The sequence below is a fragment of the Lonchura striata genome, chromosome 8, assembly GCF_046129695.1.
Source record: "Lonchura striata isolate bLonStr1 chromosome 8, bLonStr1.mat, whole genome shotgun sequence".
In the NCBI taxonomy this organism is placed as follows: Eukaryota; Metazoa; Chordata; class Aves; order Passeriformes; family Estrildidae; genus Lonchura; species Lonchura striata.
In genome coordinates, this window is record NC_134610.1 from 22,034,404 (window position 1) to 22,048,675 (window position 14,272).

Below are 14,272 nucleotides of genomic sequence, written 5' to 3' on the forward strand. Positions count from 1 at the left end.
TATTCAATGCCTTTTGTCCTAATTGCTTCTCACACTCAAAAATTCAGTATTACTAGTCTTTCTACAAAAAAAAAAAAAAATTCATTATTACAGAAAACTACAATGAAGACTTTACAGTTAAGATTCCAAAAACTCTTTTGTTCTCCACTGTGCTTTTTCTGTTTAAAGAGCTTTTCCTTTAAGGCTACCAAATGACTATGTTAATTTGAAACATTGAGTGATTTCAGTTAAGCAGTTTTCATAAAATAAGCTTAACATAGTTGTCATGCTTATGTTTTTCCTTCCTAGAAAATGTAAGCCACTCAAACCCCTTTGTATCACCATTACAAGCAAACGACACATCTATTTAAATATTAGCAAATCCTCTTTACCAAAGGACAATGACATAATTAAGTTACAGGTTACCTTTTTTACATATACATTTTAAAAGTGATAAAACATAGATCATGACATAATACCAGACTCTGAGTCATCTCATTTTTGATACCTTTGTTCTGGGTTTTTTATTATTTCAGCTACCATGGCAAAATCCAGAAGGTATGAAGTGGACACTTTGGGAAACTCATTAATAACAAAGACTCATAATTGAATTTTTGGAATTTCTGGAAGGAGAAGGAGTTGCTTTGGCAGGGTAGGGTCGGGGGGGCAGAGAGTCTTTGGGTTGTGGCAGTTTTAAAGTCTTGCCTTACAAGGCAGGTGAAGCCAATCATGTAAGAAAACAGCTTCTTCTCTCAACAAGCTTCCTTATGGAGTGCAAACAGAGAGGAAACAGCTTACAGTGTTACAAACTTCGCAAGAGGGCAGGTTATCCAAGACTTGGAACCTTGTCCATCCTAATTTTTTCTTAGTGAGATTAACTGTTGATCAAGTTTGTTTACAAATATCTGGCATACACCAGTTTTAGTGAACAATAACAAGCATTTTTTCTTGAAGTTTTACTTACTATTTTTTTCTTTTGGGATTTCAAATCTTCCAGAGCATCATCTAAAAGAAAGACATTATCTATTAGTTTTCAAATATAAATTAAGATATTTCAGCACAATCTAAACATTGACATTACCTTCTGAAATCAGGAAAAATTATGCATTGACCACTACCAACTCTAAACATCAGTAAACTTCGTATAAAATAACTAGAGATTTATGTGAAAATAAATCACTTAAAATGCTGAACCTGCTTATAAATTATGACCCACTGTTATCACTTCACAGTTATAACTATTAAAAAATGTTATGTACCATTTCCTCATTAAGCAAACCAATTCTAGCCAGTGCCCTGCTTTGACCTACATTAAAACTGGTACAACAATGGACCAAACACATTTAATCTCGTGACTCAAAATATTAAAAAAAAGCTTGAGGTCTAAGCATTAATATATCTGAGTACCAGATTTACTGGCTTCAGTATTTCACATAAACCTCTTAACACATACTAGTTTCAAATGCCAGGTTGATTCCAAGCTTCAAAGCTCAATCTGTTTCACCCTTTGTATACTCTTGGTCTACAACAAAGCCCCCAGTTTTGTAAAAACAGCTACCAGAAGGTCACTTTACTACAAAATGTTAAGAGACTTGTACAACAGGTAGGCACAACACCTAACCTGTCTAAGAGGAAGAGAGAGAAGAAATGCCAAATGCATGTGGGATTCTCCTGAAAGTCAATGTTTGGAGCCTGACACTCTTGGAAAATTCACTGCAATAAACCATCACCTAACGCAGAAGATACTCTCTCACCAAACTAGCTTTCTACTACCTTTTTTCACAGCAACAGATTTTAAAAATAAACTACAACTTTTTACCCTTTCTCAGTTCTACTGAACATGGGCAGCTTACTTCCTGTAAAAACACACCTAATCTTACCCATTTTTCAGATTTAAAGAATTTTCAGATTTAGAACTTTATAGAACTACAAGACAAAACCAACCAAACACCCTTTATTTTTACTATTTACAAATACGTATTCCATATCATTCAAAGTTACTTCAAGAAAACTGTTACTTTAAATTAAGGGAACAAATAATTACTTGAATTTTTCCAGAATGCAGAAATCCATCTTGATCAAATACACCTCTTTATTAAATGTGCAAAATACTACAACTGGCACGCACATATTGGAAAGGTTATTATTTGGGCAATAAAAGAGTAACTACAATCACCCACATTTGTTAATAGGACATGGAAAAAGACAATATTTAATCCTGGGATGGACAATTCTACAAAGTGTGCACCTTCAAATTACTAAGATACCTCCTTTCACCAAATGTTACATTTATATTAGAACACAGTCTCACACATTGCCTCACACAGATTAACAGCTTAAAATGCATTGCAATACAGTGTGGTATCATAAGCCCAAATAAACAGAACACAGACAGCTATTAACGCTTTCTCAAGAAACTGCAAGTGCTTTTGGTACAGAAATGCCTAGAACATCTTCAAGAATAGCCTTCCACAAAGCAATGCAATCAGTTTCAAGTGTGGGTGTTTCTGATCACTTCACCTCCTGTACTCAACAAGAACCTCAAGAAACACCTGCCCTTTAAACATGGCCAAATGGCAATTACTGCAAAGTACTCTCAAGAAACCAACATATCTCCTCTTAATTAAACCTACAGAAAAAAAGGAATTCATACTAGGGAAGTCAATACCTGCAATATACCTCATTTATTTTCTCCAGCTTTGGGACAGATCAGCCTATATCTTTAACAGTTGTTTACCTGACCAGTCCTAAAAACTGAAATTCCATAATCTCTGCATCACCTTCCCTGAAGTCTAGCTACTAATTTTCTTCACTCAGAGCATCATTCCCAAATCTTGTGTATACCAATTATCCAGCACAGAGCTTTACTGTATTAAATAACCTCCTCCAGTGTCTCAGGATGTTATACTAACTTATCCCAGAATAAAAATTTGGCTTTGAGCAACTTGGTTGACACTTTGCTCTCTCAGCTACACTTTCTTCTGCTTTACTGCTTCAATCCTACATCTAATTTTTCTTTTTCAAATATAGGACTTTTATCTCTGAGGTAAAACACTTCATTTTTATCCAGTCTCTGGGACCACACAGAAATAATCCCTTTTGTCATGTTCTATCATCTACTAAACCCTTTAAACACAAGTTCAACAAAAGCACTAGACTTGCCTGTATGCTCAAAACAGCAATAAAGACATTTAAGCAAACTAGAAAAACATACTTTTTTTTCTTATTCAGCCCATGAAATGCAAATCGTTCATTTCACCTCAGAAATGAATCACACAGCACCACATAATATATGGACAATTTTATTTCTACATAAAAATGTATGTTCTGTGCTTGCATATCAAATGCAAACATTCAGTTTAAGAAAAATTCTAAAAGTGATGTTTAACTTGTAAGCTGTCACAAATTAAATACATCATGCTGCTCTGCAAGTCATAAAACACAGTGCAACACTGAAGTTTTCCTGTATTATTGCTCACATCACCATGAGATATTGTTACAGGCTGGACTGCTTTCAAGGAAAGTCTCAAATGAATTCTAAATACTGCAGACAAGTGCCACAGATGCTGTTTTTAAATAGCATGCAGATTCATCCTAATGCAAAATTTAACAACTTTTTATATATATTTTAAAACCTCCATTACTTTTGGTTTTGTTACATGACTTCCAATTTTCCTTAGCTCTCAAAAAAGCAGAAAAACACCCACTTATACCTTTCCCACTCAGGATAACGTAAGTATGCTTTGGAGAACTTGGGAGAGAAAAGACATCCTGACAAATAAATTAGACACATCTGCTATAAATCTCTTCCTTTTTGTATAAGGCTAACAGATGACTGCTAGAATACTTGTGAGACACAAATATCATGGGAACTACTACTACTGTTCATATTTCCTTTCTTCTTCCTCCTACTTCTACACCATATTTTATTCCATTACACTTTTGACACATGCAAAGACAGGAGATAGCACAATTTTATAAGTGAAGTGAAAGATTAAGAAGATCCTTCCTGTTCCTTCATGAACTATGTGGCAGAACAAAGTTGAGCTAATACTACCCACTTCAATATTAACTAGAAGGCTTCTCTTGTCTTCCTGGAAGCCAAATGATCAAAAGCATTTACATTATTAGAGTAAACATTATTCTCAACTAGCCACATAGTCAAAAAAAAATAACATAAGGAAAAAGTACTTACTATTTCTTTCTGTCCGTTTGGAAAAGAAAAAAATGAGCATTGTTCTTATACACCAGATTCTTTAGAACAAAAAGAAGAATTTTATTAGTTAAAAACATTACAGTAACCATTGCTGAAGTCATTTAGCAAACATTTAGCAGATGAAATTTTATTTTCCAAATACAAAGGACAGAAACCTTCAAACACTATTCATATAAAAAACTAAAGATTCAATTAGCATCTTGTCAATAAGACATCAATATTGCTCTAAATAAAAGCATCTTCTCCATTGAAATTAACTGTTACTTAAGGCAAAAATACTAAGGCAGCAGCAGCAATATCACTTACTAAAAAATGTTCAGCTGAAAATTACTTAGTCATCACTTCTTATTTGATAGATTTAGAATACATTTTACCCGAAGAAAAGAAACTTAGCAGTTGAGGCCCAAAATTAAGGCCAAGAGATTTGTGGGAAGAATTCTAATACCAATGAAAACCATGAGATAAGAGCTATTGTACAAATGTTCTCCCAAGCAGAATTAACTGACCTGAGTCCTAGTGGTTTTAGAAAGCCCTAAGTCTACTCAGTTTCTGTAGGGTTTCAGCTAACTTAGCTGGAGCAGTTTATGTCAAGATGAAGTTAAACTGATCTATGACCATTTTACAATTGACAGGTCTCTCTGCAATCATCAGGACTTCATTTGTTTTAAAGCTTGGTATTGCTTCTACATATTAAGCTGACACTTTTCCTGGCAAGTTATTCAGTCTAAGCCAAGTGGCAAACTTCATACACCAAGCTATTCCAAGTATACAAAACCCTCCTAATGTTAATTAAATAATAGACCCTAAATTAGCAATATTTCATTTAAGAAAAAAAACAATCTTAAAGGCTAGAAAGGTCATCTGACTAAAAGCATGCATAAGAAAGCAGGCAAAAGGCTTTAAGAGCTTTCATAATGCCTTAATTATTAAGAACATCTTCTGTATTTATACAACAGTTGCCCAGTTAAAAATGCCTTCAAGCAATAACAACACAGCCCAAGTTAGGCAAATTGGATGAGGCACCTGGAGTCTGAAAGCAGCCTATTCAAGGTAAGAGAAAAATGAAGTATTCCATGTTCAAACGTGTGCTATAATAATTGATCTAACAATACAGGTGGATTTATCCACTTACACAACACAAAATGTGTCTTCATAAAGTACCAAAAGAAATAAATGTTTACAGGACTTAAATTGCCTTAAATACCTTGTTACACAGGCAAAAGCATTATTTCTTTTTAAATGTATGCTTAATAGTCTTCTACCTAAAGCTGTATTCTAAATATGAAGTCAGACATTAAATAAAAAAGCATTTCCTCAGTAAGAAATCTGAGAGAAAAGTTTAATAGCAGACCATTTCAACCAATTTTACAAAAAAGAATAGATATTTCTATGAAAATCACAACATGCAAATTAAAAGTAGTTCAAAAAAAGATCAGTTCAAGAAGAGCACCCTTCTAAAATGCTAACATATTTCTTCAACTTTTCAGGCATTTCAGTGTACATTTAAAGTTAATGAAGTTATATTCCTAAAACTTAACTTCCTTTACCAACATCAGTAACTTGCTGAGACCCTGAGGGACTGACCTAAGGCAGAAATAACTTGGTGACTGACTGCAAGCTGGAAAAGGCAGACATACTCCAGTTTGATTAGGTCTGAAAAATCTCTAGAGCTATTACTGGGTGGCACCAGGCATTCAGCATGGAGTCACCTCTTGACCTAGAACAAAGACAAGCTGGCAGCTGCTTGCCATTCATATCTGCCAAAAAAAGCTGAAGGGGAAAAGCTTAAGGAAAAAAAAATCTGATAAACAGTTGCAAGTCATAAGAGAACAACAGACTGATTCCAAGTGCTAGTAAGCTGACATCTAAATCAGAATTTTACAGGAAGCCATCTTGAGAAAAATAAGCAGAACTGGAAGAAAAACTAAAGAATAAAAGTCCAACATGTAAATTCAAACCACAGCACTAGAAGCCGTCACCTTCAATAATAAAAGCTTTCATTTCTACACTAATTCTAACACACCTATGTGAAAGGAGGCTGGTAATACTTTCTCTTTTACAGGCCTTTCCTAACAGCATGAAGAAGCCTCACATATTAACAACAAAGACTTTTAAATGCTTGTCCTTAGGAACAAAATTAATTCATATTACTGGCAAAGATCAATTTGAGCTCTAATTTCTATATTAATCCTTTCCACTCAAGATCCTGCTGCTCATGTATCCCCTCTGCAGGAGTCCACAACAGCAGCATATCAGTATATTTGAGATAATGCAGTATGACATACAAAAAAAAGCATGCTCACCTTGGGGGTTCTCCACATGTTACATTATGCTGACCCACACTCATCAAACTTGCAAAGCCTCAAATATTTACTTTGACTTTGCCTTTCAAGTCTAAAGCTAGGACATCTACAAACCATCCCTTCATACACAGGTGCTGTACAAATGGAAGTACTTGTGTTCCTTTCAGCAAATTAGCCAATGCACTGCGCTCCCCGTCGGTAGGAAAGATGCTCAGTAGGCTGCTCCCACCTCCCTGATGGTCTGGGAGGACGGGGAGGCAGCAAACCAGCTGTTCAGTGAGATGGGTGCCCATTTTGTTACTTGTAGAAAAGTAGATTTCTTAGACAACAAAAGCCACTCATCAAGATAAGCAGCATCAAGATAAGCTCAGTGAAACCAAGGCAATACTTTCTCTAGTTGACACACAATGAAGTCTGTATAGTTTCTTGTTGAAGAAAACAATGATTTTTCAGAAAAGCTAATTATGTAAAAGTAGTTTTCAACACACTTAGGGTGATTACCTTTCAAGTCCATTCTCTGTTAATAGTCACCTAACACTAATGTTAATACCTAACACTAATGAAACTAACTTTCTCCATTCATTCTTGTATTTTCCCAGGTTTGTACACTACATTTTACGCGTAGGTGACATACTTTTGGTTACTTCTGTACAGTAATGTGACTTCTCAAATTGCAGCAAAAATAAAACCCAAGAAACAGAGTAAAAATAAAACCCTTATACTAAATTACCTTACAGCTGTTCAGACACAGCTCTGTAGCCCCAGTATAATTTTGATAAGCCAAGTAACTTTAGGTGCTCTTATCTTTTGATAAGACTTAGTTCTATACTAAACCCAGACCCATGAGAGACATTCTCCTCAAAGAAAGTATCTGCCTAACTACTTGAATCTTTTCTAGAAGAAAAAATTCAGCAAGTTATGACATCTCAAGAATTGTCAAAGCAAACCCAAACCCCTGCTGAGATGTATTTTCCATCTCTTTTTATAAAAGAGACAGCAGTTAGAAAATAAAAAAAGCATATTTACTTACATCAATGGAAACGCAAAAAATGGAAGTGTCATTGTCAGCCTTGCTGTCCATTCATCAGGAAGACACCACAAATATACAATTAAGCAAGTAATAAGGTAAAGAAGTGAGGAGTAGAGAAGAAGCCTTCCAACCCATAGTTTCTGTAGCCTCTGATTTTTTTCTCTAAATTCTTCTAATGTCTGTATTTCCTGCAAATAAATAGGGTTTGGCCTTATTAGTGCAATTAGTAAGAGGCTTTACTAAGCTGCCTTCAAATGTTTGTTAAAATCAGCCCTATCAATCTGATACTTGATGAGAAAAGTCAAGCAGCTCTTTGATAAATGACAATATTTGCCCAAAGATAACTTTCATAGCATAAATACTCCACACTAACAGGGCTATGATACAGGCCACTTGCACCTTATTAGCAATTGGTAAGAGAAGTTAAAAATCAGCACTTTTTCACACCTGTAATGCATTAGTATATTTGGGACAAGTGAAAAATACCAGTATCTTGTAAAATACCAGTACCTTATGGCAATCTTTACTGTCACATAACTCACTACTAACCACACTCGGCATTCTAAAGCTTTCATCAGGTACCTGTGGAATTTTAAATACCTCTGACATTTTTCTACTAACATAGTGAGTTGCTGGAACCTCTCCACTATTTTACTTGTTTTCTTCTCAGTACTTTCCTCACATTAAGAGTGCAATCATGAACATCTGTACGATGCTTCTGGTATATTAATAAGTGATCAAGCAAGCTCTGCTACAATAACTATTTTGACTGTATTTCAAGTGACAACAAAAGTACTCAGTTTCATTAAAAGGAAAACAAACATATCAACAGTCTATTTCAAAACAGTTAATTTCCCCACAGAGTACAGATATCTGTCACAAATGCTGGTGAAAAATCAGAATAGATTACCGAACAATCTATCCAGCTATTCTGACCTTACTAACTACCACTAGAGTTGTAACTTCTGCACATAAAACCATACATTGAAGCTTTTCTAAACGACCTGATAAATGGAACTTTGCATTAGTGATACTTTCCTTTACATGGGACTTAAACAATTAGTTAAAACTGAATTGTTTAATCAAGGTAGCTTCATACTCATTCCCAATTCAGGCTCTCTAAATAAATACTTGCCCTATAGTTTTTCTCTATTATACAGTATTGGTTTTTTAAATGCCTAACAGTAAGGGGAGAAATTATAACAATTCCTCTGATATGCAGAATCTCTACTACTGGAATAATTACCAAAATAATTTACGATTTCATGAGAGTATTTTACCTAATGTGAGAGAAATATATGGCCAGCAAAATGGATGTATATTTCTAAACAAAAAAACCAAACAAAACACCAAAAAGCAAACACATACCTTATCTATTTTTTCTAATACTTCTACAGTGGAAGGCTTTGCCTGCTTACAAGAGAAAGAACAAAGATATTAATCTCACGTTTAAAAACTCGGTATTTTGTGGATTACTGTACATTAACAGTTTCCTAACAAAAAGGCATACCCATAATACTTTAGTGTGACAAATAGAAGGGACTGTAATGAATCATTATTTTACAGCTGGCATTACTCTTATCTGAAAGCTCCTCTCCTACATCACAAAAAATAAAAATCTATAATGCTTCTACAGCAATAATGAATGTGTAGGTGGAAAGCAAAACAAGAACTGAATTGATGAGTGGCAGAAATAGGCAAAATACAGAATATAGAGAGGAAGCCCTAATCCGAGTACTCCAACTTTTTATTACTATTCATTCCACATAAGGACACATGGAGTAAATAAAACATAAGCACCTGCAAATAAAAGCTGTCATGACCAGTAAAATTCCCTATAGGAGCAACTGGAAATCCACCTTCTAGGAATCTTTCCTAATATCTGAGAATTATCAAGCCACAATCTTACCCCACAACAAATTCCAAAGCCATAGCTCACACTGTATATCCCTGAAAGTGAGTTTCTATTATACAAAACTGACAGTCTACCTAAAGTTTCACCTTTAATGGAGTTTTGTATGGAAGACTTTGCAGTCACTTGCTAATAAGCAAAGGCAAACCTAGACTCAAGCAACTCGCACCTGCCAGAAGAGTAGTCAAAAACCTAAAGCCTCTTCTTCCTCCTAAACTCAGGACACCACCCAACAACCAATAAAAGAAGATAGAAAGAAAGACTTGTACAGGAGTAAGTAGCTACCAAATTATTAGTTTAAACAGCCAGAAATGTATTTTGCACATACCCATTTTTACCTAGGTCACCAATCTTTCAAGTCACAGATGCTGCAGTTTCTATCCCAATGATGCACCACAAAATAATTTAGATTTACAGAAGGAGTTAAAAGCTTTATTTTTTTAAGTTAAACAATCCAATGGCAGACTGGTACTGCAAAGGAAATGAAGGACAACAGCATAGTTTCACAGTTTAGTGATTTAATAAAGAATACTTTTGGTCATGATATCTCACTACTGGACTTTTAAGTGACATACTAACAAAAAAAGTTCAGCACTATCATTCAGCCAGCATTAATAGTCAACATGTCCTAGATAATACCATCTTCTAGACTAAAGGTTATTACATTGTTACACAATGTTACTTACCCTCCATCTTGAAATTAATCCACCCATCTTCTATTGTGGACAAATGCTGGCAGAGCTATCAATCTTCTACAAGAATTCACAGCTAGAAATAAAGCATTAAGCACTTAGGAGTAATCTAACAACATAATCAAAGATTCTCAAATTCATTCCAACATCTTAAGAAATCAAAATACTGTATGAAGCCATTGTCTAGCTATCTATCCATGTGCTATTTTTAAATTCAATTTTCTGATTCATAGGCCATCCTGTATGTCTGTTGATCAGCTCAGATGTGGCCAAAGTTATTTTTATTTTGGAAATACTTAACCAGCAGGGACTTCTCAAAAACACAGACACAAATGAATTGCAAAAAGAGCCACCAAAATACTCCAGCAGAAAAACAATTTTAGAAACTTAGTATTGGGCACGATTATTTAAGATACTGATTTCCAGTTATTTCCTCTGCTGCCCCTAAGCATAACTCAGTATTCCTTTTTAGTTGCAACTCTAGGCATTCCACATCAACACCCTGTTAACATCTCATCCTGTTCATGAGAAAATTTCTCAAATAAATCTATTCCCTTCTTATGCTCTGATCAACAAGAATGTGCTGTGTACTCAGTTTTAAGTTCAAAGAACCAGTTTCAAAGATTTCATTTGCTATACAAAAGCACTACATTGGCAGGTCTTCCTTGCACAACTCACAACCCAGTCATCAGCACATCAAATAACTCTAAAACAGTTCCAAAGGGGCAAGAGCAGCTCACCTCACCCTAGGCAAACGTGGAACCCATGAACAACATTACTTTGGTGATCTGGGTCTAAGCTCCTGAAACAAAATAGTAGCAACTTCCCATTAGAAGATAGTTGAATAAATTGAACCTTAGTATGGCAGACTTTCTCTCCATCCATTTAATATACAATTTAACAAAAAAGTAACCAGTTCAAAACAACCCTGAGAGTAAACTAATGCTCAATCCCAACCAGGACTCAAACCTTTTTCACTCTGGAATGAGATGATAACACTTAATAAAACAAAGTACTGATCTAGGTAGACAGAAATATAAGTGATCATTATCTTGCTTATTAAGTTTCCTTTGGCCAAAAATGGAAATATATATTTCAACCCAAATTTATTTTCAAATTATCTGAGGCCGTTAGAGCAATTTAATATGTATATGATATATACTAGCACAAACACTGCTGTAGTCTGATAACCTCCTTATCTTTTAAGAAAGCCAAGGACTTCAGTACTATAGATCCTACTGGTGTCAGAAACCAATCCTTAAAGATAAAGAAATCCATATCAGAAATGCCACAAGAACGAAGCTAGAACAAATGGGCAAATTATCTCCACTGCTGCCAAATTAGTAGCACAAAGGGGTAGAGATATGGAAAAAGCAATTACCCCTTGGACTCGAACAAATTCTCAAAATAATCACTACTGCAGCAACTCACCTCAGCAGAAGAGCAGTCTTTTTTTTTTTTAACACACAATCTAACACCAAGAATTTTACACAAATGTGACTTTACATTACAAGCATGGTTTTCCATTATGGATATTGCAGTACATCTGAGCTTACACTTTCTTCCCAGATATTACTACAGAGAGATAGCTTTTACATTGTTTTGCAATAAAGATACTGTGTCAAATAGCCAACTGAGAAGTCTGTAAAGCCAGCACAAGGCTCCCAAATCTAGCTTGTTTCCCTAGCATTAAAAAAATAGCACATAGGTAGATAGGATTTCCACTGCCCTTAGGAGCAATGGTGGCTCTCAGCTGTGGGCGTAGAGAGACAGAGATGCTCACATGGCCTTTGTGTGTGCCATTTGCCTTCAAACCATAGTTTGAGAACCTCTCCACTGCAAGTCTTAGAGGAACTTTTGGGAACAAATTATCCTTGAGCAACTGGTGGCTCTTACTTATAGCAATAACACATTCACAGTACTATTACTACGCAAGGTTGTTTTTGTTTTTTTTAATACCTGGCAAATGCTTGGAAGAGAAACAGGTTCAACAAGTGTCATTATGCATTTGATTTTGCAGGAGCTAAAATGATGACAGGCTTTAGAGATGCTGCTCTGCAAGTCTGCAATGCTACTAAAACCCTTCCCCAATGACATATTAAGGGATTAGGGCCACTAGATTCACATTTACAGTTCAGTCACTGAATCGTCAATGAGGAGGTGGAAAATTTTCTATGATTACTATAGAGTGGCTAAGATGCTTTCCTTCTTCCCCTCTGTTCTTCTTGACATGACAACACAAAGTGTCTTCAACTGCTTCAAACTCTCCTCCTTACCTGCCACTCCACAAACCTACAACTAATATCTATCCTACTATTCACAGCAAGAAATCATCCACAAGTTACTTCCTTCCCATGCTCTAAACAACAAATTATTGCACAGGACTTTTCCCTTCTGAAGACTGTATTTTAGCACTGAGCTGTGCATTTAAATGACTAAGTAGAGCAGTTGTACTTATTTCCACACACATTATCACTGATGCAACACACAAGTAAGACAGCTGCAACTGTCTTGAGTTTAAAACAGACAACACACGCATGGAAAAAACAGAGAAGCTTAAAAAAACGCTACTATCAATTTTATTACATTACTCTCTCAAAAAAATATTTATAGCAGCTCCTCTACTCCCAAAACATTCAAGTTATTTATTAAAAAGGAGAAGTGCCAGACTAAGAGACCAGAGCAGAAAAAGTTTCTCCTTTGAAAGAGGCATAAATCCACTAAGTCATCCACACCCATACACCCAGGTGGAGAAAATAGCTTCATGATCTCATTACACTTTTATCAAGTCAGTCTCAAATTTCTTCAGGCTTGTTAATGTTTTTAAGATTAAAGTTCTCCAAAACGCAGTCTCCCAAGTAAATTTTAATAACTGACATGCTGAAATGCAAGACTGGATAACATCAAGAGAAGACATATTACAAGAAAAAAAAAAAAAAAAGGAAGTTAAAACTTGTAATCGAGGTTTTGCATACAGTCATACAGACGTCTCCCCTTAAGGAACAGGCAATGCTTTTGAAATAGATATTTTTGCCAACTTAGTCATTCCACTTTTTGTAAGTATTTTTAGATATTTACCACTACAAAGAACACAAATTCTACCTTTCAAATTGAATCTCTAGTTCTGCTTGCAGTTCACTCAAAATTTACTGGCGTCAGAAACTTCTACTGGGACCAAAAAAAGTTTCTCCAGCTGAGCGCTGCGGACAAGGAAACAAGCAAAACCAAACCAGGAGCATCACCCACCACCTACTGCTAGCCTGTCCTAGGACACTTCAGTTACAACAAAAAACTAAACTTTTTTCCATTTAAACCTCATTTTCGGCTGTTTTAGTCTGGACGTATCCCACAGAAGCCCTACGCTTTGCAGAGCCTCAATTAAAAAGGCAAATTAGTTCCCGCACGGACTGCACAGCGACGGAGCGACAAGTGGGTGGGCCAGGCGCTCTTTTTTGAAACCCAACCCGGCGCGGCCCGGGCGGGCGGCGGCCAGCGCGGGCCCGGCGGGCCGGGAGGCGCTGGCCGAGGCCAGCGGAGCCCCCGGCCCCGGCCGGGACAGCCGCGCCGCTCCCCGCCACCGCCCGGGGCGCCCCCGCCCTTCCCCGCCGCCGGGGCTTCCTCCTCAAGGCTGCAGCACGGCCCAGCCCGCCCCGCTCCCCGCGGCCAGGAGGGGAGGGAGCGGGGAGGAGGCACCTGCCGCCCTGCCCCGCTTCGTGCCCTGGGGCCGGTACCTGCGTGCTCCTATGGGGAGCGCCGGGCGGCCCTCACCCGTCACCCCGCGCCCCTCTCCCACCGCGGAGCCGCTCGGGGCCGGGCCGTGCGCCCCCCGCCATCGCGTACCTGCCGCGGGCCGGGCCGCGCATCCCGCCCGCCGCCAGCGCCGCCGCAGGAGAGCGCGCCGCCCGGCCGCTGCTCCCACAAGGCCCCGCGCGGGCGCCGCAGCCAATCAGCGCCTCGCTGCCGCGGGGCGCGCTGGCGCGGGGCGGGGCCGCGCGGCGGGCGGCGGCTGCGGGGCCGGCGGTGCTGTGGGGGCTGCGCTCCGCACCCCGCTCTGTGCCGTAACGTACCGCTCCGTGCCGTGCCGTGCCGTGCCGGATCGTACCCGGCCGTGCCGTGACATGCCGCTCCCGCCGCGCTTCG

At 37.8% G+C, this 14,272-nt stretch overlaps 1 protein-coding gene across 4 annotated transcripts in view; it reads right to left on the reverse strand.

Annotated features, from left to right (window-relative positions):
• LNPK (lunapark, ER junction formation factor) overlaps nucleotides 1-14,057 on the reverse strand; it is a 50,439-nt gene extending 36,382 nt beyond the window's left edge. For 2 of the 4 annotated variants that reach the window (XR_002467481.3, XM_021552521.2), the window contains exons 1-6: nucleotides 13,973-14,057; nucleotides 10,127-10,208; nucleotides 8,897-8,941; nucleotides 7,529-7,716; nucleotides 4,175-4,233; nucleotides 944-984 (exon numbers count right to left, since the gene is read on the reverse strand). Coding sequence is in view for 3 of the 4 variants with exons in the window: in XM_021552521.2 (XP_021408196.1) it covers nucleotides 944-984; nucleotides 4,175-4,233; nucleotides 7,529-7,716; nucleotides 8,897-8,941; nucleotides 10,127-10,153 (360 nt within the window). In the remaining variant the exon portion in view is untranslated. Of the gene's footprint in view, nucleotides 1-943; nucleotides 985-4,174; nucleotides 4,234-7,528; nucleotides 7,717-8,896; nucleotides 8,942-10,126; nucleotides 10,209-13,234; nucleotides 13,389-13,972 lie in introns of those variants that run through there. The other 2 variants (XM_021552524.2, XM_021552522.3) reach the window with 2 other exon arrangements.
• Between the last annotated feature and the right edge of the window lie 215 nt (nucleotides 14,058-14,272).